Source organism: Rattus rattus, chromosome 1 (assembly GCF_011064425.1).
Source record: "Rattus rattus isolate New Zealand chromosome 1, Rrattus_CSIRO_v1, whole genome shotgun sequence".
In the NCBI taxonomy this organism is placed as follows: domain Eukaryota; kingdom Metazoa; phylum Chordata; class Mammalia; order Rodentia; family Muridae; genus Rattus; species Rattus rattus.
Window position 1 is genome coordinate 16,209,543 of NC_046154.1, and position 24,012 is coordinate 16,233,554.

Below are 24,012 nucleotides of genomic sequence, written 5' to 3' on the forward strand. Positions count from 1 at the left end.
GGCAATTATGAAAAGGCACCCTTCTGGATAGCTGACTGCAAGGGTCTCTTTGGAGGGCTTCTGCCGTGTGTGCCTTGGTCGGGTTGGGCACTAAAAGTACTTGAAGCCTGCTGCTGTGTTCTGTCTACGGCTCTGCACCCTAGTGCTTCATAATGAATGACCGTTCAGGCATGCGGCCTGAACCGAGAGGTGAAGACACTGTTTAGCCTTGCCTCTGTCTCAGTAACCCCCATTCCCTTTGTGCCACAGCTAGAGAACTTCAGAAGCCAGGTCATCAAAGCCACCTTCGGGAAAACAAAGCCATTCCGAGACAAGCCGGTCACCGACCAGCAGGTTAGTGCGGCTGGCTCTCGGGCCACGTGACTCCTCCGCTTCCGTCTCCGGGGATCTGGATGCCAGACCCCGAGAGCGTATGCTTGTTTTTGTTAGTGGTACATGTTTCTCACACTGTTGCTACACCATAAAGATTTGTTTTGATTTCAGGGGATTTCCTGGCTTTTGAAGTGAAAGCTGGTTTAAAAATCCCTCAAAACATTCCTGGTAGAAATCGAGTCATAGCCAGGCAGGCTCAGGGCTGGTCACCAGACACGCACCGGTGCTCTGAGAGCAGAGGGGCCACCTGGCTTTGGTCCACATCCCTCGGTTGATCCCTTCCAAAAGGGGAAGCTAGCCACAGCAGTGTAGATAGGCCACGTGCTGCTTGCCTGCTCTCTTTTCAGCCCTTTGTGGCCAAGAAGAGGTAAGAGGTTTACAAGAGGGTGGGGGCGTTGGACAGATAGCTCAGTCAGTAAAGTGTTCACCTTGCAAGCATAAGGACCTGAGTTCAATCCCCAGGACCCAGATAAAACACAAAGGTCTGCGTGCCATTACACACTTGTAACCCCAGTGCAAAGGAAAGATAGACAGGCAGACCCTTGGGGCTCAGGGTTCTCCAACCAGCCAGCCTTAGCCTACTTAGCAAGTTCTAGGCCAATAAGATGCCCTATCTCAATAAAACCAGGTGGATGGCACATGAGGAATGGTAGCCAGTATCCTCTCGGCTCATCATGCATACACATACACACATATGCACACACATACACACACACAGAGATATAAACACAGATACACAGATACGTACACAGACAGATGCACAGATACACACACACAGATACACACAGACAGATATACACACAAAGAAACACACATATGCATACTCTCACACATGTGCACCATGCCCAGACACGGTACATACATACACATGTACATACATACACATATACATACATACATATGTACAATATTCAAACACAGAAAAAGAAAAAAAAAAAACCAGACAGGCAGGTACAGGAGACCAGGGCCTATGAGCGCACACTTAGTGTCAAGACTCATTGCTATAAGTGTGGAAGGATCTGGAACAAATTCAGAGTGACAGCGTAGACCCCAGCTCCTGAGCGACGCGTCCTGGTGACAGAGCGCATATTCCCTCAGAGGCAGCATCTCAGGCCCTGCACCCCTCCCCCTCCCCCAGCCAGGACTTGGGCTCCTACTTTGCAATCACTGCCTCGCAGAGCAGGCTGCCCTGAGACGTCTTACTGTCTGTCCTCTGGCCAGCTGATAGAGAGGATTGTCCAAGTCACCGAGGACAACCTCAGCTTCCAGCAGAGGAAGTGGACCCTGCAAAGGGAGACCCATCTACACTCCAAGCAAGAGGAGGTCGTGCATAACGTGGAGAAGCTGAGGATGCTGCTGGACAAGTGCCAGGTAGCCTCTGGGAGCGCTTTGCAGGCCACCATCTTGCCATCCCCCTCCTGTGAAGAAACTGCCCTGACCCTGGGACCGATTGGGGAGAAAGCGTTTCTCCTTTTTTTTTTTTTTTTTTTTTCTTTCTCAGAGCTGGGGACCGAACCCGGGGCCTTGCGCTTGCTAGGCAAGAGCTCTACCGCTGAGCTAAATCCCCAACCCCTAAAACGTTCTCCTTTTTAACCTTTGACTCAAAATTGCCTCCCAGGGCAAGAACTCATACAGACGAATTTTCTCTATTAAACTCAAAATATAGCTCGGACGGTAACACGCTTGCTACAAGCATGAGGTCCTGAGTTTGAACCCTCAGCACCCGCATAAAAAGACGGGAGCAGCACCCACCTGTTGCCCTGGTGCTTGGGAAAGCGGACAGACACAGAAAGATCCCGGGGGCTCGTGAGGCACCCATTCTAGCTCTGGTGTCAGCGAGAGACGCTGTCAAAAAAATGAGGGGGGGAGGAGGAGGGGCGTAGCATGCGTGAAGCCCTGGGTTGGATCCACATCACTGCATAAAGCTGGGTGTCCTGATGCAAGTCAAGGCTCCAGGATCGAGGTCACCCTTAGCTACACGGCAAGGTTGAAGCCAGCCTGGGTTTCCTGAGACCTTCTCTCAAACACGCCAAAAGGCTTCTTAAAGTAAGGTAGAGAGTGATCGAGGAAGACCCAGCATTGACCTCTGGTCTGCATGCACCCCTCTCCCCAAAGTCAGTCTCGAACCAGATAAGGTTTGATTTTGTTTGGGGTGGGCTCTTTGCTCTTGTGCACAGTGGACAAGCTCTGTACCACCGGACTTCACTCCCACCCTCAGACATTTCTCTCCTGTCACTTTTGTGCTAGCATGTAAGTTGTGCCAGGTGTTGTAAGTTGCCTTAGAGGCCACTTAAAGCATACAGAAGGACGTGCGTAGGTTGTGTGCAAATGCCACGCCTCTCACTAAGGAAACTGAACTTCCTCAGAATTTGGCTTCAGTGTCTTGGAACTAATTAATTCCCCACAGACAGATAGCGATGACTGTACCAACTCTGGGAAGTCCCCAGCTCTGGATTTTAAAAAGTAAGAAAGAGAAACCACAGCTGGGGAGACGGCTCAGTCACTCCAGTGTTTTCTGTGGGCGAGAGAGGGCCTGCATTGGATCCCCCATTTTAAAAGTTGAGCATGATAGCGCACGCCTGTCTGTAATCTTAGCACTGTTGGAGGCAGGCAGATCCGTGGGGCTCACTGGCCAGCCCACTGCCCAGTGAGAGCTTCTACCTCAAAAAACAAAGGGGCATGGCTCCTGAGACCCCACCCTCCATACCTGAATGTGCACACACGTGCATGTACAGCCACACACACACACACACACACACACACACACACACACACACACACGGGAGAGAGACAAACACAGACAGAGACAGAGAGGAAGGTGGTAGGGGAGGCAGAGAGGAAGAGGGAGAGAAATGGCTTTACTCAAAATTTTCAGTTTTGCTCAGCCTCAAAAGCTATTTCCAGCTATTGCCTTTCCCTCTAGAAGAGGAAGGATGAAGGTCTGGGGTGCCCCCTGGCGCCCCCACCCTGCGTGTGTCAATGCACAGCTGCCTCTGTCTTCTCTTGCAATCAGAAGCTGCTATTTAGGGAGTTTCTCGCAAATGCTGACTTGCCAGCTCCCTTTCAAACAAGTCAGGAAACGGCACGTTCTGTCCAGCGCCTGCGTTGGTCTTGACAAGAACTCTGATGACTAGAAGTAGCCAGATTTGGCTCTCCCGTCAGACAGATTGGCAGCAGCAGTGTGGCATTACCCGGCCTTAAAAGGAGATCCCTGTGTCTATCAAAGATCCAGACAAGGGCTGGGGGGTGGGGCGGATGGCTCAAGAGGTAAGAGTGTTCATTGTACAAGCACGAAGACCTGAGTTCAGATCCTTAGTGCCCATGTCAAAAAGCCAGGCATGGCTGCAAAGGCCTGCAGCCCAGCACTGGTGGGCAAAGGCAGGTGATCCCAAGAGCCCGTTGAGCTGAAATGTTGAGCTCTTGGTTTGATGAGAGACACTGTCTCAAGGCAATAAGGTGGGAGTGACAGAAGAGGACACACACATGGTCACACATGCACACACGCATATGCACACGCTCAAGCACACACATGCATACACACATGTGCACACACACATGCCCATCCTCCCCAAGGCCAAAGAGAAAGAAAGGCCGCCAAAAGTGGGCCACAGCAGGCCAGCGATGGGCTGCCAACCTGCTTTCTGGCCAGGTCCTCACTGACCAGTCTCACCAGAGCCCTGGTCAGGGCCACTGATAGACGCCGGGTCTGACTGCTCATAGCCTGTCTGTCCCCAGGCTTGCATGAGAGATTCCTGCAATAGCATGGGCCTGAAGATGGAGGTGGAGCTCCTCCAGCACCTGCAGCTCAGCCCGCCCGTGTTGGGACTTCAGAAGGCTGTACTGAACATCCTGAGAGTGTCCCTGTCCTGGTTGGAGGAGACAGAGCAGCTGCTCGGGGACCTCAACATCGAGCTGTCGGATTCCGACAAAGGTAGCGGGGCCTTCCTGTCTGGTAAAGTGTTTGGAATATCGCCATGAATGAATATGCTGGTGAAGGAGGCTTTGCGGCATGAGGGCTGGCAAGACGGCATAGCAGGCAAAGCCCAGCAGCTGAGTTCATTCCCCAAGACCCCTATGATGGAAGGAGGGGATCCACTCCCAAAAGTGATCCTCCAATGAACACACACAAACACTCACGCAAAACAAGCATAAAACGGAACTTAAAATTTAAAGTAGGGGTTGGGGATTTAGCTCAGTGGTAGAGCACTTGCCTAGCAAGCACAAGGCCCTGAGTTCGGTCCTCAGCTCCGGGAAAAAAAAAAAGATAAAAAAAAAAAAGAATTAAAAAAAAAAAAAAAAAATTTAAAGTAGAGGGGCAGGAGACGTGGCTGCTCTTGCACAGGGCCCAGGTTTGGTTCCAGCACCCACATGGTGGCTCACAGGCATCTGTAACTCCAATTCCATAGGATCTGATGCCTCCTTCCGACCTCTGCAGGCGCTAAGCACACACATGGCACATAGGTTCAGGCACAACATTCCTATGTGTAAAATCAAATCGATAAACAGTATTTAAAGCAAAACCTTGGGTTGGGGATTTAGTTCAGTGGTAGAGCACTTGCCTACCTGGCTACCTGGGTTCGGTCCCCAGCTCCGAAAAAAAGAAAAGAAAAAAAAAAAAAAGCAAAACCTTTTAAAGTGGGCTCACACCTTTAATCCCAGCACTTTGGAGGCAGGGACGGGCAGGTCTCTGCGAGCCTGAGGCCAGCCCGGTCCGCATAGTAAGTTATCATTAAGGGTGACGGTGGCCACACTAGCGTCAGGGTGGGGCTGGGGAAAGAAGGTTCGAGTGTCTCTAGGAAGTGGTAGAATTGAACATTCTACCCAGCAAAGGGCAGAAAGACGAGAAGGCCGTGAAGGCTCGGGCAGGCTGGATGCTGCCCAGGTTCAAGGGGGAGGATGCAGTGCTTGAGAGGGAGCTGAACCTGGACGGCTGCTCAGGAAATGAGAAGCCAGTGACGCATCCCGTAACCAGGGGAGATCTGCCACACTGGGAGAGGTTCCCAAACGGCTGTGGGATGGACGGGAGAGAGATGGGGAGAGAGAAAGGAGTAAGGGAGGAGAGGAAGGAAGAAGAGACAGATGGGAGGTAAACAGGAGAGGGACGATGGAGGGTGGGTAGAGAGGAAAGGTGGTAGACGGGTAGACGGGTGGATAAGTGCATTGTGGGTAGATGAAGAGATGATATGTCATATATGTGATATATATCATATATATGATGGGGGATGAATGATGTGTGGATAGACATAATATATCTAGATGGATGTCTAGGTATGTGGATGGATGGATGGATGGGTGATGGTGGGTAAGTAGATTAATGTTAGGTAGGTGGGTGGATGGTAGATAAAAATAGGCAAATGAGTAGATAATGAATGAATGGGTGGGTCGGTGAGTCCATGAACAGATGGATGGATGGATGGTTGGATGGATGGATGGATGGATGGATGGATGGACAGATGGATGGATAGATGATGGATGGATAAGTAGGAGGATGGATGGATGGACAGATGGGTAAATGGATGGATGGATGGATGGATGGACAGATGGATGGATAGATGATGGATGGATAGATGATGGATGGATAAGTAGGAGGATGGATGGATGGACAGATGAGTAAATGGATGGATGGATGGATGGATGGATGGATGAACAGACAGATGGATAGATGATGGATGGATCAGTAGATGGATGGATGGATAGATGGGTAAATGGATGGATGGATGGATGGATGGATGAACAGACAGATGGATAGATGATGGATGGATGGACAGATGGGTAAATGGATGGATGGATGGATGGATGGATGGATGAACATACAGATGGATAGATGATGGATGGATGGACAGATGGGTAAAAATGGATGGATGGATGGATGAACAGACAGATGGATAGATGATGGATGGAGTAGATGGATGGATGGATGGAGGGTAATGGATGGATGGATGGATGGATGAACAGACAGAAGGTTGGATGATGGATGGATGGACAGATGGATAGATGGATGGATGGATGGATGGACGGATGGGTAAATGGATGGATGGATGAACAGACGGATGGATGGATGATGGATGGATCAGTAGATGGATGGATGGATGGATGGATGGGTGGATGGATGGATGGATGGATGGATGGATGGATGAACAAACAGACAGATGGATAGATGATGGATGGATGGAAAGATGGGTAAATGGATGGATGGATGGATGAACAGACAGATGGATAGATGATCGATGGATCAGTAGATGGATAGATGGATGGACAGATGGGTAAATGGATGGATGGATGGATGGGTGGGTGGACAGACAGATAGATAGATGATGGATGGATGGACAGGTGGGTAAATGGATGGATGGATGGATGAACAGACAGATGGATAGATGTTGGATGGATAAGTAGGAGGATGGATGGGTGGATAGGTAGATGAATGGTGGATGAATAAAACTGTAGGAGTGGGTGCTATGCAGAAAGACAAGACAGGGTGAGCAGAGAGAGCTCCCAGGGACACGCTCACAGTAGCGCCAACATTTTGGAAATTGTGGCCAGTCCTTGAAAACTTGTTCTTTCGAAGGACTTCATAAACATGCCTTCATCTAGCCAGGAATGAGACCAGAAAGACATTTGCCTTCCAGTGATTCAGCCTCCCAGACAGGGTGTCTCCGAAGTGATCCATGAGGCGGTATAAAGTTCTTAAAAAAAAAAAAAAAAGGAAAGGAAACATTAAGAGCGGGCTTAATGTATCTAAGTGTGTACACAGAAATGAGAGATGAGGACAGGGTCACCGGGTGAAGGAGCTGGCGTGTTCCCACCCACCAGGGCTCTCCAGCCAGGGTTGCCGGGGGAGCAGCGGCCTGGGCTTCTATTTGCTCGTCCAGGCTGGAACCAATAAGAAGCAGATCCCAGTCTCTTCCCTCCGTAACAGTTGCACCAAGCTGTGTGTACACTGTCCCCTCCTCACTCCCAAGACCACTTCTGTCATCGCCGTCTGTGTCTGTAAATGGAGCCATCTGTTACTGTAAAGAAATATGGATATGAAGTTAAGCTGTCAAGACGGCAGTTCCAGGAAGGCTGGGACAGACAGGCCTTGGGCAGCACCTCAGGCCAGCCATAGTTCTCTCCTGGATTGGGGGCCCTGAGCTCCGAGCGGTGCTACGCCGGGCTCCCCAGGGCCCTCCTCTGTTCACAGTCAGTGTGCATTACAGGGCAGGGCGGAGGGTCCGAATGCAGGTCCTTCCCTGCTCTTTATCCCTAGCTTAGTGGTTTTGGGAAGACGACCTGTGAATCTCTAGTGAGGAGGGGCTGCTGGGCGTGTCCTTGGTTACAATGCCTTGGTTCTACGGAGCTGAGAGAAACGAAAAGAATAAAAAGTGGCGCAGTGTGGAAGAGGAAGTAGGCGGCAAAGGGATCTGTCTCCGTGTAAGGAGATCCCAAGGGCCAAAAGGGACAGGCAGTCCGGTGCACCCCTGGGTTCTCCACCACACGCCTGTCTCCAGCACAGAGACATCTGCACAAGGCGGAGAAGTGGGAGGGAGAAAGTGGGGAAGAGGAAGGAGGGTGTTGGTGATGATCCTAATGGCAGTAGTGATGGTGATGGTGGTGGTGGAGGAGGTGATGGGGGGTGAAGGTGAGGAAGGTGACTGTGATAGTTTGAATGAGAACTGCCCCCACTGGGGCTGAGCTTTGAGGCTTCAAAAACCCAAGCCAAGCCCAGAGTCTCTCTCTCTCCCTGCGGATCATGGTTTAACTCTCAGCCACTGCTCCAGCACCTGCCTGCAAGCCACCATGCTCCACGATGAGAACGGACAGAACCTGTAAGCCAGCCCCAATTAAATGTTTTCTTTGATAAGAGTGGACTTGGCCATGGTGTCTCTGCACAGCAATAGAGCAGTGCCTAAGGCAGTGGTGATGGTGGTGGTGGTGATGATGATGGTGGTGGTGATGGCAGTAGTGACAGTGACGATGGTGAGGATAGCAGTCATCTTCAAGCACTTGGATCTGATACACCATTCTCAACATGTCCTTGTGTCGTCCCTGCTTACCCTCACAACACCTCTCTGAGGCACTGAGACCACCGCTATCCCTTAACACCCAAGAACCTGTGTTGTCACAGCTTGAGGAAGCAGCAGGAATTGTGAGTCATTTGACACTTCTGGGGACTTGCCACTGTGTAAAGGGCTTTATGCCTGGGTACTTAGCACTGTGTTAAGTGTTTCACTGCTGGGTACTTAGCACTGTGCTGTTTCCCTGCTGGGTACTTAGCACTGTGCTAAGTATTTCTCTACTGGGTACTTAGCACTGGGCTAAGTGTTTCCCTGCTGGGTACTTAGCACTGGGCTAAGTGTTTCCCTGCTGGGTACTTAGCACTGTGCTAAGTGTTTCACTGCTGGTTATTTAGCATTGTGATATGTTCCACTCCTGGGGATTAAGCACTTGCTAGGTGTTTTCTGAGCCAAGTGCTTTTGTACCCTCTGCCAGCTCAGTGAGACAGGTGTTAATGCTGGCTGTATTTTCACTAATGTTAAAACGGACTTGCTGTCGTCAGAACTATATGAGGCCAGTGTGGTTTCGGTCATGGCCCCACACTTCCTCCGAAGGCCCAGCAGGGCACCAGGCCATGCCCACATCCCTAGCACCCAGGCCTAGATGGACCTACACTGTCATTTCCCCAGATGCACCTTGTCGTGCTCACAGGACGAGTCATGACGTTACTGTAACAGAACAGCAGAGTCTGGACAGTTCATAAAGAGACAGCACCTGTACAGCTCACGCGTCTGGAAGCCCAAGAGCATGGTGTAGTGCCTAGCAAGGCCTTCCTGCTAGCAGGGAGGGCCACACAACCAGTCAGAGCCAGCTGCTAACTGGGATCTACTGCCTTACAAAGCCACAATGCCCGCTGGGGCTACATCTCCAATACCATGACATATGGAAAGTAAGTTTCAAAGTGCGTTTGGCTGAGGACAAAGCCCCTCTCTGACTCTCTTTCGACTCTTCTGCATTTGAGCTTTGGACCCAGGGTTGGGACTCCAGACCAGCACTCCATGTGGCCAGATTCCTTGACAGTGCTGTGCCTCAGTGTACCTGTCTGTACTATGGTCAGGAAACCTCGTGGGTAGGTATAAGGAATGCATGGCCTCCCTGGCCCACATCGAGGCTTTGATAGCAAGGATCTGCTCTCATCAACAACCTCAAGTACTTGGTGACATAATGTGGGTGGCCACCCATGTGTTCCTGGGCAGGGCAGCCTGGCTTACACCAGAGAGATTTTGTCTAGACCCTACCCTATCTCCACTAGGCAGTGAATTAGCACTCAGTGGGGCCCAAACAGAAAGAGCCTTTTCAAGGCCGTCTTAGAGACATGGTCTTGTGTCCCTCCCTGCCCCACTCTAACCACCACGCTCCCTGCCAGCCTTTACCACAGTGTTTCGAGAGGGAAAAGTTACATAGCAAGCATGTCTGTAAGTCCCGAGGTAGACCCAGGGCAATCCAGGTCGCCCAACATAGGGGAGCCTCGAAGTCTTGCTGCTCCACTTCTGGGCATCGCCTCTGATTGGTGATTGGCAAAGGACGTACTGGGAAGACAGCAGCCTCGACTCCGTCTCTCAGGCTCCCGAGGTAAGGGGGGTAAATGTCACTTAGGGCTATTTCTGCAAACCCACTTGTTTGTGTCCATTTCTGCAACCACGGGGAATCCCCACTTCTGGAAGAGCTGAGCTAAGTGGGACAAAGAAAAGAGAAGAAAGGATTTCTCCCTTCTCTCCACCTCCTTCATCACCATGCTGCCACTGTGATCAGTCAGTTGACTCCGTCGCTCCCCTGCCTCCATCGCTCCCCTGCCTCCATGTTCACAAGACTTTCAGCACCAGAGGGAACCCTGGCCAAGAAACAAAAGCAAAATCATCTCCTTCCCCCATGAATATGGACTGAAAACTGACAATGAGTCAGCACAACTCCAAGAGAAGACACCTCCTCCCCCACTCAACCCCCCAGAGGAGACCAGGCTGGGCCTGAAGGATTCACAGCGGCAAGACCGTTGTGCTGAACGCCGGGGGTCCAACCCATTCTATCAGCCACAGCTTGAAGTTGTTATGGCTGGAGACTAAGGCTCAGCTGGAACTGCAATTTGCTCATTTATCCTATACGAGCAAGCTGGTTGGTTCCAGCAACAAGTATAGAGAACCTTGAGGGAAAGGAAGGAAAGAAGGAATGAAGGAAGGAAGGAAGGAAGGAAGGAAGGAAGGAAGGAAGGAAGGAAGGAAAAGATAGACGCAGTCTGCAGCAAGGGTGGCAGGCAATCGCTGAGAGAGAGGCCGGTCAGAGCTGCCTAACAAGACCTTCCCTGTCTAAAGAAAGAGAAGAAGAAAGGCGATCAGGTTGCAAAACAATATGCAAACCATGTTCCTGGTTTCTTGGGGGTTTTTTCTTCCTTTTTTTAAATGTCAGTAGCTGACCAAAGAAAAATCTGGAGGGGGACACAAAATTATGAACTGTCATGGCAACGGGGTGGATCACAGAGGGCCTTTGCTTTCATGCAGCGTTTCCGGTCTTGTTTTCTGAGTCTCGGGTGACTCGGGCTGGCTTCGATCTCCACGTGCAGCCGGGGATGACCTTGGCCCTCTGACCCTCTGTGTCTTCCTCCCGAATGCTGGGGTTCCAGGTATGCATCACCAAATCCAGTTCATACTGGCGCTGGATAAACCCAGGCAGGACCTCGTACCTGCTAGACAAGCGTTCTACCAGCCTCAGCAACCACCACATGCTGGCCCCACCATGTGGAACCGAAGTCAGAGCCGTGACCTGTGACCTTTGGATTCTTGCAGTCAACACTTAAAACCTTTGTAACTGAAAACACAATGCAATCGCACTCTTCTTCCCAAGGGCAGAACCCCAACGAGATCACACTTCACCACAGTCAGGGTTCCATTGCCAGGAACAGACACCATGACCACAGCAACTCTTATGAAGGAAAATATTTAACTGGGGTCGCCTTACAGGTTCAGAGGTTTAGTCCATTATCGTGGTGAGAAGCACGGCCGCTGCAGGCAGACATGGGACTGGAGGAGCCAAGAGTTCTCTAACTTGATCCAAAAGCAGCAAAAGGAGACTGTGTGCTGGGGTTGGGGATTTAGCTCAGTGGTAGAGCGAAGGCCCTGGGTTCGGTCCCCAGCTCCGAAAAAAAGAAAAAAAAAAAAGGAGACTGTGTGCCAACCTGGGCATAGTTTGAGCCTAGGAGACCTCAAATCCTGCCTCCACTGTGACACACTTCCTCCCACGAGGCCACACCTACTCCAACAAGGCCACACCTACTCCAACAAGGCCACACCTCCTAGTTCTGCCCCTCCCTATGGGCCCAACATTCAAAAATATGGAAGCCATTCTTACTCAGACCAGCACAGTCTGATCTTGAGACACAGTCTGGCGCCTCTCCCCACTTCTCTTTCCATCTCTCCCCTCTTCCCTTGGCCCTCTGTAGATCCCGCCCATGAGTTTGTCCTTCTCTTTGGCTCCTGGGTCCCAGGTGGTGGCCGAGATCCTAGACTGGACCTGGCACAGGTGGTATCCAGTTCCTCTCTGACCAGCTCCCCTTCGGGTCCAGTTGTTGAGATTCCAGGCGTCTCAGAGCTGACCGTTGTCCCTCACCCTTTCCCTCAGGCCTTCCCTGTGTGACTAAGAGCACGGCCTATTCTCCCAGTTCAATCCCCAGCGCCCACATGGCTGCTCACAACCATCTGCTCTAGTCACAGGGGATTTGACAACAACTTCTGACCTCCATGGGTGTCAGGTGCATACATGGAGCACAGACATACATAGACGTAAACCACCCACACACATGAAATAAAACAATCCAAACCCCTCGACCAGGCACAGGTGGCACACCCCAGTAGTCCCAGCACTTCCAAGAGGCAGGTAGATCCCTAAATTCAAGGCCAGCCTGGTCTACAGAGAGAGTTCCAGGGCAGCCAGGGCTGTAAGGCCTGGGGAGGGTGTGGCTTCCTAAAATTCCTTGATCATAATTTGCATACAGGAAGTGGTGCTTTGTTGATACAGCTTTAGTGTCTATGGAAACGAAGTCATACACCCCTTGGAGCTGTGCCTGGTACAAATCCTTAACAACCATTTGGAAAACATATTGGGGGCTGGAGAGATGGCTCAGCGGTTAAGAGCACCGGCTGCTCTTCCAGAGGACCTGAGTTCAAATCCCAGCAACCACATGGTGGCTCACAACCATCTGTAATGGGATCTGATGCCCTCTTCTGGTGTGTCTGAGGACAGCTACAGTGTATAAATAAATAAATAAATAAATAAATAAATAAATAAATAAATAAATCTTAAAAAAAAGAAAAATATATTGGAAGACAGCTTGTCCTGTCTTGAAGGGTTAAGTCCTTATGCAAAGCTGTGTGTGGTGGCACACGCTCATCCGTACCGTCAAAACTTAGAAAGCTGAGGCAGAAGGATCACAAGTTCAAGACCAGCCCGGGCTACATAGCAAGACCACATCTCGAAAAGGAAAGAGAGAAATAGAAAGAAAGGGAGGGAGGGAGGGAAAAAGACACAAGGAGATAAACTGATCCTCGCCTCTCTTCCTGCCCCTCTCTTTTAAGGGTTCTCCCTGTGTCTGATATACCTTCTGGAACATTACAAGAAGATTATGATCCAGTCCGAGGAACTTCGGGTGACTCTTTTGGTTCTTTTCTTCCCCCAGACTGTAAATTTGAATTTGTCTCCCTGCGGTGATGTGTCAGCCGCCACCCTCCCGCAGGCAACAGGACTTTCTGTTTGCACAAAGGGATTGAGCCCAGTGTCTGAGAGGGCACCATCCCCTACCTGACCTCCCGGGATAACCACAGTTTTCCTCCGTAAAAACCCCCCAAGAGGGCCATCGAGGGGGCTCAGCAGACAAGCCTGCCGACCTGAGTTTAGTCCCTGGGACCCACATGGAGGGGCTGTCCCCTCATCTCCACTCGAGCACCGTGACACTCACACGCCTACACGTAAATGCCACATGCCACACACAAAGGTGGAGGGGAGGGCAAACCCGATCCGGCCCGTGGTCCGTAGTTCATCAGTCCCGTTCTGCGGACATCGCTGTTCAGGGAGGTCGATGGTTCTGACTGCCACACAGTTGGATCAAAGCACGGTGGCTCCTGACCTTCCCGTGTGCTGTTTACTGGGCACTTACCGCACACCACGCCCTGGCCTCAAAGTTGCCCCTCGTCATCTCAGGACCGAGATGCAGGCACGGTGACACCCCATGTTTGGGATGGGGAGACATGAAGACTTAGCTAGAGCTGGGGTTTGTATCTAGACCCGGGAGTGTGACGTCTCACTGCTGCCCTCAAAGCACTCACATCTCTACGTGGAGTATGGTTCAGCCAGGCTTTCGAGGAACTGTTGTGGAGGATAAGCAATTCTTAAGGAAAAGGCTAAAGGGCTCCTCACTGTCTTCCCCCGTGAGCTTCAGTTAGCTTTTCTCTCCCTGCAGGCCCAGGTGAATGCTTCTCTGGAAACCCAGCAGTCTCTGCAGGAGGAGAACCTGGCTGAAAAGGAGAAGCTGACAGAGAAGCTAGAACAAGAAGAGAAGCTGAAAGCCAGAATCGAGCAGCTGACAGAAGAGAAGGCGGTAAGGCAGTCAGTCGGTCCATGGCTGTTCCTTTGAGTCTGGGAGGTGAGGTGGACATTTCTGTGGGCTTTGTGTGGAACAGTAATTTCCCCAGCTTCCAGATTGGTCGAGTGGCTCAGTGGTTAAGAGCATTGACTGCTCTTGTAGGGAACGTGGGTTTGTTCCTAGCACCCAGCTCAGAACTGTCTGTAACTCCCGTTCCAGGGCATCTGACGCCCTCTTCTGGCCTCTATGGGCACTGCACCCAGATAATACATGCAGGCAAAAACCCCATACATATCAAGTACACTAAATAAATAAGCAAAACTTTTAAAAGATTAAAAAAAAAAAAAACCACAGAAAGATCAATTGAAAAAGGCAGGCACGTTGACAATTCAGGAAACGTGACCCTATCTGTTTCGTATCGCAGTTGACTAAACACAGTGGTGTCCTTGTCTAAACACAGTGGTGTCCTTACGGCAGATCCTGGTTTATGAGTGGCCAAGTGTAAGCAAAACTGATTTCAGGTCACATCAGCCCATTTTTTTTTTCTCTAGCTATATATCTGGGAGAACAACTTGGCCCAAATCGCTGCTCACCCTCCTAGAATCCAGGCCTTGTAGAAAGCTCGCTGCAGAGCCATGCCTGCTAAGACCCCTGCGGGGTCCGAGGACCTGCTCGAGGTGCAGTTGGCTTCACAGTTGTGACATCCCCTAGGGGCTCCTGACACCCCAGATCTGCATCCTACTGTTGGGGTACCCGGGGCTTTCCCAGAGATGTCCCAAGGAAAGCAACTCTGATCAGAGTCTATATTAGAAATAGTCTGTGTCACAGGCTAGAATTCATGGCTGTGACCACCTTCCCAGGGCCAGGATAAGACTGGGCCTGTAGACATCCTGTCGGGGAGGGACTGGGAGCACACAAGGCCCTGTCCCTTCCTGAGGATCCATAGGCAGCTGATAATTGATGGGGAGGGGTGAAAGGAGGGAAGGAGAGAGTGAAGGGGGGTTGAGAGAGAGAGAAAGAGAGAGAGAGAGAGAGAGAGAGAGAGAGAGAGAGTGTCTGTCTGTCTGTCTGTTTGTTCAGTGGTATAGCCACTGACAGGATGGCCACCCTGATGGAACAGATTGGGTCACAGAAAGAATGAGAGGTGAAGAGAGAGACAGGGGAGAAGAGAATGAGAAAGAGGAGGGGAAGAGAGAGGAGAGGGAGGGTATGAAGCACAGTGGGGAATACTTGAGAAGAAGAGGAGGATGGGGGATGGTAAACGGAGATACATACACTGCACGCACGTGTTTTAATGTCACAACAGAACCCACAGTTGTGTGTTGTAGTAAATAGTTCATCCTAGTCTGGGGTTTCTACCCCGCCTTTGAGCCTTCCGTTCCCAGATAAAAGACACAAAACCTTTATATTTATAAAAAGCCCTTAATGCACTAGATGTAATAGCCTACCATGTAAGCTGCTGCAATCTACTTCTCCATCAATAACCCTGAGTTCCATCTGGGCAGCTCTCAGCTCCAACTGGCCAGCCCCCGAGGCCATGTTTTCGTGACTCACCTACCCCACATCATCTCTCCTCTTCCCACCTTCCCTCTTCTCCTTGGGGTCCTGCCTCAGACCCTGAGCCCAGAACCGAAGCCCCACCCACCTCTCTTCCGCCCAGCTATAGGCTGTCGGCTTCTCTATCCAACCAGTCGTTTTCCATTAAGGAACAGGGTCACATAGCATCACTTTGTGAATGTGAGGATTCTCTCCTCCCAGAGGCAACCAGAGCCAATATTTAGCATTACAAGATTACCTAGCAACAGACCAACCCTCCACAGTTGACGTAATTAACATATGCTGATAAACAAGCATTAATAAAACATAGAGCCTGGGCCCACACCTGGGCCCACTGAGCCAGACTCTATGGAGAACTTAGAAATGCATTTCTAAAGCCAGTTCTTATCATTCCCCTGTATGACACTTAGGGACCTGCCATACTGTGTGACACTTAGGGACCCGCCATACCTTCCTCTGCTCTCTTCCTAGGTCCCAGGCTTATGATCTCACCTGCTGGGCCACCCTTTGTCATTGAGACTCTGGGGTCAGAGGTGGGAGTGTAGCTCAGGTTCTGGGGTTCGTAACATTCCAAAGCACAGCCATGGCTGATAGACACAATCAGAGTGGTTAGGGAGGTGGGGGGCACATTGTACCCTTCTTCCTGCCCCCACCTGCCAGACCCCAACTCCTGAGCATCCCCTCCTTCCACGGTGAAGGACAAGGCCGTGCACAGTGTCACCATCTCTTGTTGGCTCCAGTTCAGCGAACCCCAACTAGGACAGTCTGTCTCTGTCACACATACGTGTGTTCGTGTGTGTGTGTGTGTGTGTGTGTGTGTGTGTGTGTGTGTGTGTACAGTTCCCTCCTTCCTTCATGTGGGTCCTGGGAATCGAACTCAGGTCATCAGGCTTCGAGGCAGCAGACACCTTTACCTGTGGAGCCAGCCCCCCTTCTGCCTTTTGCCAAGTGGAAGATATAAAATGGGAGAACCATCAGCCGAAGATTCTTGTCAGGGTAAGGCTAGCTTGGCCTTCTCATTACGATGACAGAATGCTGGACTTTTTTTTTTTTTAAGAAGGAAAGATTCTAGAAAGAAAGAAAGGAAAGAAAGAAAGAAAGGAAGGAAGGAAGAAAGAAAGAAAGAAAGAAAGAAAGGAAGGAAGGAAGGAAGGAAGGAAGAAAGGAAGGAAGGAAGGAAGAAAAAGTATTTTGTACATAAAACAGTGGGTTCCATTATGAAATTTTCATGCCTGTGTAACATCCTGCTTAGACCACCTTCCCCCACTGTTACCCTCATGTGTCCCCCTCAGGTCCCCCTTTCCCCACATAGTCCCCTCAGCTTTCATGCCACACTACGATTGAGTGTTGGAGTCACAGGTCCTCCTGCTCATCATACTATCCCAGGGTAGTTGTGTTTAGCTTTTTAAGGGGAAGGAAGGGTTTGTTTTGTCTCAGTTTTATGTTTGCTACACCCCAAGCGCTTAGCAGAGCACGGCAGTGCCAGCAGCGTGTGGTAGAGAGGGCTCCGCACTGCATGGTGGGTGGGAAGCAGAGAGAGGAGAAAGGATAAGGGACCAGTGTAACCCAAGACAGGAGGCCCTGCTGACCAACTTCCTGCTGCCAGGCCCCGTATCCTAAAGTTTCCAGAACGTCCTAAGCAGCACAGGCGGGAACCAAACACGTTCAACACAGGAGCCTGCGTTTAGTCCCAAACCACAGGGGCCATAATCTTGGTTGTAGGTTTTAGAGAGCTTGATGGAAGAAAATAAACCAAACCAAACCTTTATTTCCACAGAAGGAGTCAAATCCAGAAAGGCCCTAAAACCTTCGACATCTTCCCCAGCTCTCTGCCTCTTCCTGACTGACACCCCCACCTAACACCAGCCTACCCAGGCCAGGGTTGTCTGACCCAGGGGTTGGCTGTTTCCCTTTGGGGGTGTGACGCTTCGGCCTGCATGGTGCCTACCCCAGGGTCATGTCCCTCTTACCCCTTCTGAAATTACTCCGGGAAGATGACCTTTAAAGTGATGCTTTGAACATCCTGGGTTTAACATAGGAACCTCAAAAAAACCAGACAGACAGAGGGACATCCACACTCAGACGAACATGACAGCCCGCCCAGACAGACTGCCACCTGACTCCCATCCACCTTGACCCTTGAGATTCATAGGGAAAAAAACTTTGTGGGCCTCAGTCACAGTGTGTGAGTGTATGTGTGCGCGTGCGTGCGCGCGTGCGCATGCGTGTGTATGCATGTGTGTGCATCTGTGTGTATGCATGCGTGCACGTGTGGGTGCATGCATGTATGTGCACGTGCATTAGTACATGTGTGCATGTGTGTGTGGACACACTCATGTCATGCATGGTGCGTGTATGTATAGAGGTCATAGAACAACTTTCAGGAATCATTTCTCTCCTTCCACCGTGTGGCTCCCCAATATTAAACTCAGGTTGTCGGCCTTGGCAAGCAAACGTCCTTACCCACTGAGACATCCCACCAACCCCTCCTTGTTTTTTGAGACAGGGTCTGTCACTGGCTTAGAACCTGCCAAGTAGGCTGAGCTATCTGGTCAGTAAGCCCCAAGAACCCACCTGTCTCCTCCCTAGTACTGGGATTACAAGTGCACACCACCTTGCCTAGCCTTCTTATGCATCTGTGTGTGGTATGCATGTGGTTATGAATGTTCGTATGTACATGGGGGGTGTGCATACGTGTGCCCCTGCAAACACACATGGAAACCTAAATGCACGTATGCTCCTGCACTTGCGTGTGCAGGCCCAAGAGTCTTCCGTGATCACACCCCGCCTTTTGGAGTCAGGGTTTCTCAGGCGAGCCCAGAGCTCACAGACACAGCTTGCCCCAGGCTTCCCCCTTCTCGGCTTTTAGAGCACTGTAATTCCGGCAGACTGCCACACCCACCAGCTTTAAACAGGCACTGGGGACCTGAACTCTGGTCCTCTCGCTTGCACATTTTAATTCCTGTGCCCTCTCCCCTGCCCCGCACCTGCTTTTACAAAAGCTGAGTATCAGGACAGGCCCTTGTGCTTGCAAGGCAAACATTGTACTGATCCATTGAGCCATCTCTCCAGGACTGTGCTGGCTTTTAAGTGACCCTTCCTCCTGTCCCCTAATAGCCCTCCTCTCTCCGTCTGTAAAAATAACCCATGTTTTAGCTCATCCCTCAGCCTCCGTCCCATGGATCCTGCTGCTCTGAGTACTCCGGTTTCCAACGGCAAGGAAATGCCAGGCACCTTCGCCAATCCAGCAAGCCCCTCCCTTTTTTTTATTATGGGCCCCGAATGGCATCATCTTAATTTGCACAGAGGCTTCTTACCGCCGTAGACTGATGTCAGCACACTTCCTCCACGGAGCCAGATGATAAACGTGTTCATGTTGGCGGGCTACTCTTCGCAGTGTGCGTTGTGACGTCACAACACTGCTCTTGTAAAAAGCAGCCGGAGACCACACGTCAACAGTGGGCATGGAGCGTCCCAGTAAAACTTCATTTACAAAGCAGTGGGGTGGGCAACATCTAAGGGCCTTTTGCTAACGTTGGTCCTAAACCCATCCATTTTCAGTCCCCACACCCAGGCAGGAGGTCTTCAGTAATAACTCAGATTCCCCAGTACCTCTAAACTAGGCCCGTTCCCTCCTCTGCAGGGGTGGAGGCTGGAAGCTGGCACTGCGCCCAGAATCTCACATTGATCATTTCGTCATCTCTTCCTCACGTCAGCCCAATGTACAGATAGGGAAAGTGAGGCCTCCATGCACAGAGTCTCAGCTGCATAGCTGGGAAGGCACCACGCAGGGCCCACCTGGTCCCCCGTGCCACCCCAGACCCCCTGCTCCAGCGCACAGACTAAGTCCCACATTCTCTTTAGGATGTGGTAAGGTCTGAAGCGCCTGGCAGAGTCCACTTCCCTGCCATGGAAACCAGGTCCGTCTCACAAGGATCCTTGACTTGCAGGCCCTGGAGACAGCTATTGCCCAAGAGAAAAACAGAGCAAAGGAGGGTTTAGAGGGGGGAGCAGACAAGAGGTGGAGCGTTGCCTGGCCTACCAGAAGGAGGTAAACAGTTCAGAGAGGGGGAGCTGAGCCGGCCTGGACTGTCAGTCAAGGCTTACAGTCGTCAGGGTCCTGCTCAGGTTCTCACACAGACCCCGCTTCTTCCGAGCGCACCGAACCTCGGCCCCCTCTGCCCTGGCGCGCTTAAGGCACGCTGAAGATGGAAAAGCAAACCAGACAGGGCCCAGGGAGAGTCCACTTCCTGCCATGGTAGCAGGTGGACTCAACAATGGCTGTTGGCTTGCAGGCTCTGGAAGAGAGCACCGCAGAGGAGAAAAACAAATTGCAGGAGGACCTGGAGACGGCACAAGCTCGGGTCCATGAGCTGGAGGACGACTTGGCTTCTCAAAAGGAGGTACGCCCAGCTGGGGGAGGCAGAAGACAGGCGGGCTGAGGGGGCGCTGTTCTGTGCTGTTGGTGTTAGCCTGGACTCTGCAGTTGGGAGAAGCATAGAGAGTTTCCAGGAGAGCCATGGAGATGTGTAGCCTTGCCAACCAGTTGGGAAAACAATGTACATGTGGCAAGCCGGGGTGGTGGCTTCTGCCCGTCACCCCAACCCTGAGGTCAACTCAGTCAGGAGGCTGGGGAGGATGGGATCTTGAGAGAACACCAATACCCGGAAGTCATCTTCAGTCCCAGCAGAGAGAGGCCCAGGGCTGGCAGGAAGTCTGAGGTTGGGGGTGAGTCAAGCTCTTTCTGGCCAAAAGATGGCCGTCGTCAACCCATCTCCAGCTTCCTCTACCACACAGAGTTCCAGATACTTAAAAAGCAGGCACCTGCTCCCATATCCTTCCCAGCCTGCCCCCGCCCCCCACCACCATCCCCATCCAGTTCCCAGCTCCCAGCAGGACGGGAGCCTGGCCTGGATCCTCTTCTCATGCCTGCTCTGTGTTCTAGAAGTCACCTGTGGTTCAGCGGATGAAAGGGCTTGCAGATGTGTTTGATCCAGAATGTTTGAGTTTGGGTTCATAAAATGCATTCGTAAATGTAGCGTTCAGTCCTCTCTTGGGAAGGCAAAAGCTGTGTCCCTCACTCCTGCGGCCAGGGGAGAGGAAGGCTGGGATTGATAGCAGCAGCAGCAGTCGGGGGACTCCTTTGAGAGTCGGCCCACACGAGCCCATGACGGATTGGGTGGGTGTCCAACTCTCACAGGTTTGGAAGTTTGCAGTTCATCACCTGCCTTTCTCCTAAAGTACAGTAGCCAGAAACAAACGCCATCCCTTCAGCCCAGGGAAGGGTTTCCCATCCCTCATTAAAAATGCCATGTTCCTGTGGCTATGCCGGAACTCTAGTTACATTGTCAAGTTGTAACTCTTGTTACATTGTCAAGTTGCACTTAGCTGTGGTCATTCTCAGGCCTCTGGTCCTGTTTCACACATGCTCTCTCAGTCCCTGATGGGTGCAGGCTGTGTGGCCACACACACAAAGGGCAAATTCAAGTCTCTCCATCCCTCCCTTCTTGGAAGCCGGCCATGGGAGGCAGAGATAATGCACAGCCCAGCCTCTGACCTGAAAGTGTCACTGATCTGTGGTAGCCATCGACAGTATCCCCTCAGCCAGATCTCCCTGCACTGGGGCATAGCCCTTGCTTCCTGACTGCCCTCCCTTCTCAGAGTGGAGTGCTCCCCACCCCTACCCCACTCCCAGGGTACCCCCTACCTGCAGCTCCACCCACACAATCCGATGTGGCCCAGGGAGGTGTTTACAGTGGCCTCTCACAGTTGCTCCTCAGCACTGGGTCAACAACATTGCCAGAGTTTGCCCTTGAGTTATGTCTCCAGGCAGGGTAAGGAGGCAGGTGTGTGTGTGTGTGTGTGTGTGTGTGTGTGTGTGTGTGTGTGTGTGTGTGTGTGTGTGTGTGTGTGTGGTGTGTATGTGTATGTGTATGTGTGTGTGTGTGTGTGTAGCATGTATGTATGTGTTATGTTTGTGGGGTGTGTGTGTATGTGGTATCTATGTGATGTGTGTGTGTGCTGTGTATGTATGTGGTATGTGTGTATGTGGCATGGGTATGTATATGGTATGTATGTATGTATGTGTGTGTGGTGTGTGTGTGTGTGTGTGTGTGTGTGGGTGGTGGGTGTGTGTGGTGTGGGTGTGTGTGGTGTGTGTGTGCGGTGTGTGTGTGGTGTGTGTGTGTGCTGTGTATGTAAGTGGTATGTGTGTATGTGGTATAGATATGTATGTGGTGTGTATATGTGTGTATGTGGGGTGTGTGTGTTCATGTGTGTGTGTGTTCTCCATGGAGTCACTTCAGTCAGGTGCCATCCAGGCATCAACAAGGGATGGCAAGGTCATAAAAATTTAAGCCTCCGGGCTGGGTGTAGTGAGGTGAATCTGTGAGTTTGAGGCTAGCATGATCTACATGCAGGGTTACAGGCCAAACAGGCCTACACAGTAACACCCTTGCCTTAAAAAAATTTTTCTAAGCATCATGGAGTGGGGAAACTCTAGTTTCTTCCCAGAAAGAATGGCGCCACCTCCGCTGAGCTTTTCGTTTGTTTGTTGGGGTGTTTGTTTTGACAGAGCTTTGTTAGCCCAGGTTGGCCTCACGCTCACTACATAGCCAATTATAACCTTTGACCTCAGGACCCTCCTTTCTCCCAGGTGTGAACCACATAAAACTGTCTCAAAAGCAGGAGAGATTTAGCTCCTCTCCACCTCTTGGGGATTAAATGCCTTCAGAAAACTAATCCTCTCCCCTGTCGTGGGCTCTAGTGGAAATCTTATTGCCAGTTCCAAACACCCGATGCCCTGCTAGATGCAGAAGGGAGGCCTGTGAATGCTGGAGAGACTTTTCTTGGGATTTTGGCTACTGGGCCAAGACCACAGCTTCTGTCCTCTGGGGATGGAACCTGCAGTTGAGTCCATTAACTGAGTAAGACATGGATGGACAAGATGAAACTCCATGGCTAGGGACAGCAGCTAACCCAGAACTAAGGCGCACCCTGAACCTTTTAGATGCCAGACGAATTCTAGTGGTGACTGGCTCATTCATCCCCAGCCCTCCATCCTCCTGAAACCAATCTTCCTTCATAAATTTGCTTCACTAGTTGGAAGGGCCTTCATCGATGAGACCGTTCTCCTTCAGATCCCGGTCCCCTCCCAGAGCCTCTGTACTCAGCCGGCCATGCTTGCCCTGTTCAGGACCTAGACCTCCCTGTCAACAGGAGACATCATAGCCCTGAGCCTGAACCCTCACGTCTTCTGGCTCCTGGTTTCCTTATCTATAAACCAAGTAAAAAATGAAAGGGCCTTCCGCAGCAATTCCCCATGGAGCTGCCGTGGGGGTGAGGTCATCCTGGGGGTGACTTGGCTGCGCATCCTAACTGTTAGCCTGAATATGGAGGCTGGTATCATTGACGGTGTCTCTCAGGTCTTGGAGAGCAGCCTGACTCAAGAGAAAAGGAAAATGCGGGAAGTGCTGGAGGCAGAAAGGAGGAAGGCACAAGACCTGGAGAATCAGCTGACCCAGCAGAAGGAGGTAGGAACAACCAGGGACCCCCAGGGGGACTTCCAGCCAGGGGTGCCGGGCAGCCCTGCAGTCTGAGGCCACCTCTCCTGGACGTAGCCAACACTTGCCACTCACCGGCCAACCCCGGATGATCCCTGGAGCTCAGGCCCCTGAAAAATGAGAGTTTCAACAATCTCATTTTGTGGGACAAAGGTTGCTCTGTGTAAAGTACATAGCCCTTCTCTGACGCTACCAGGAGTTGTGCCAGGTAGAACAGGAAACGAGTTCTAAGCAGTCTGCCCCACCCTGCAAAAGCGAGGGACTTCCCAGGGTGAACCTGCCGCGATGCCAACACCTACCAGGTCACACAGTGGCCCAGTGCCCAGTGACTGAACACCCATGACCAGGCCGTTTCCTGGTGCTAGCCAGGAAACCCGGAACAAGGAGCCCCTCCCCCTTTCTGCTCCTGTGACTGAGACGTGGCTCCCCGCTCCCCAGACTCATCATATCCTCTCCCTCTCACCTCACACCCTGGCAGGCACCCTGTTCCTTGAGTTGTTGTCCCAAACCTCTGAGTCACTGGTCTCGATGGTGACTCACCTTGGCTTCTTCCCCTTGCAGCTAGTTTGTCCTCTGTCTCCGTCACTGTCCTACTGCTGTGAAGGGACAGCATGACCAAGGCAGCTCTTATAAAAGAAAGCATTTAATTGAGAGCCTGCTTTCAGTTTCAAAGGGTTTAGTCCATTATCATCATGGCGGGACTTGGCAGGAGCATGGCGGGAGTACGGCAGCACCCATGGTGCTGGAGGAGTAGCTGACAGCTACTTCCTGATCGGAAGGCAGAGAGCAAGAGAGAGGGCCTGGAATGGGCTTTTGAGGCCTCAAAGCCCACCCCCCAGAGACAGAGTTTCTCCAGCAAGGCCAACACCTATATGAGCGTATGGGGGCCATTCTTAACCCACTACACCCTGCTACCCCCAA

At 51.5% G+C, this 24,012-nt stretch overlaps 1 protein-coding gene across 1 annotated transcript in view; it reads left to right on the plus strand.

Moving 5' to 3' along the window:
• Fhad1 (forkhead associated phosphopeptide binding domain 1) overlaps positions 1-24,012 on the plus strand; it is a 118,989-nt gene that overhangs the window by 55,260 nt on the left and 39,717 nt on the right. The window contains exons 12-18 of the mRNA XM_032895089.1: positions 250-333; positions 1,594-1,743; positions 4,108-4,303; positions 12,969-13,039; positions 13,850-13,987; positions 19,825-19,932; positions 22,954-23,061. Coding sequence (XP_032750980.1) covers positions 250-333; positions 1,594-1,743; positions 4,108-4,303; positions 12,969-13,039; positions 13,850-13,987; positions 19,825-19,932; positions 22,954-23,061 — 855 coding nt within the window. The remainder of the gene's footprint in view (positions 1-249; positions 334-1,593; positions 1,744-4,107; positions 4,304-12,968; positions 13,040-13,849; positions 13,988-19,824; positions 19,933-22,953; positions 23,062-24,012) is intronic.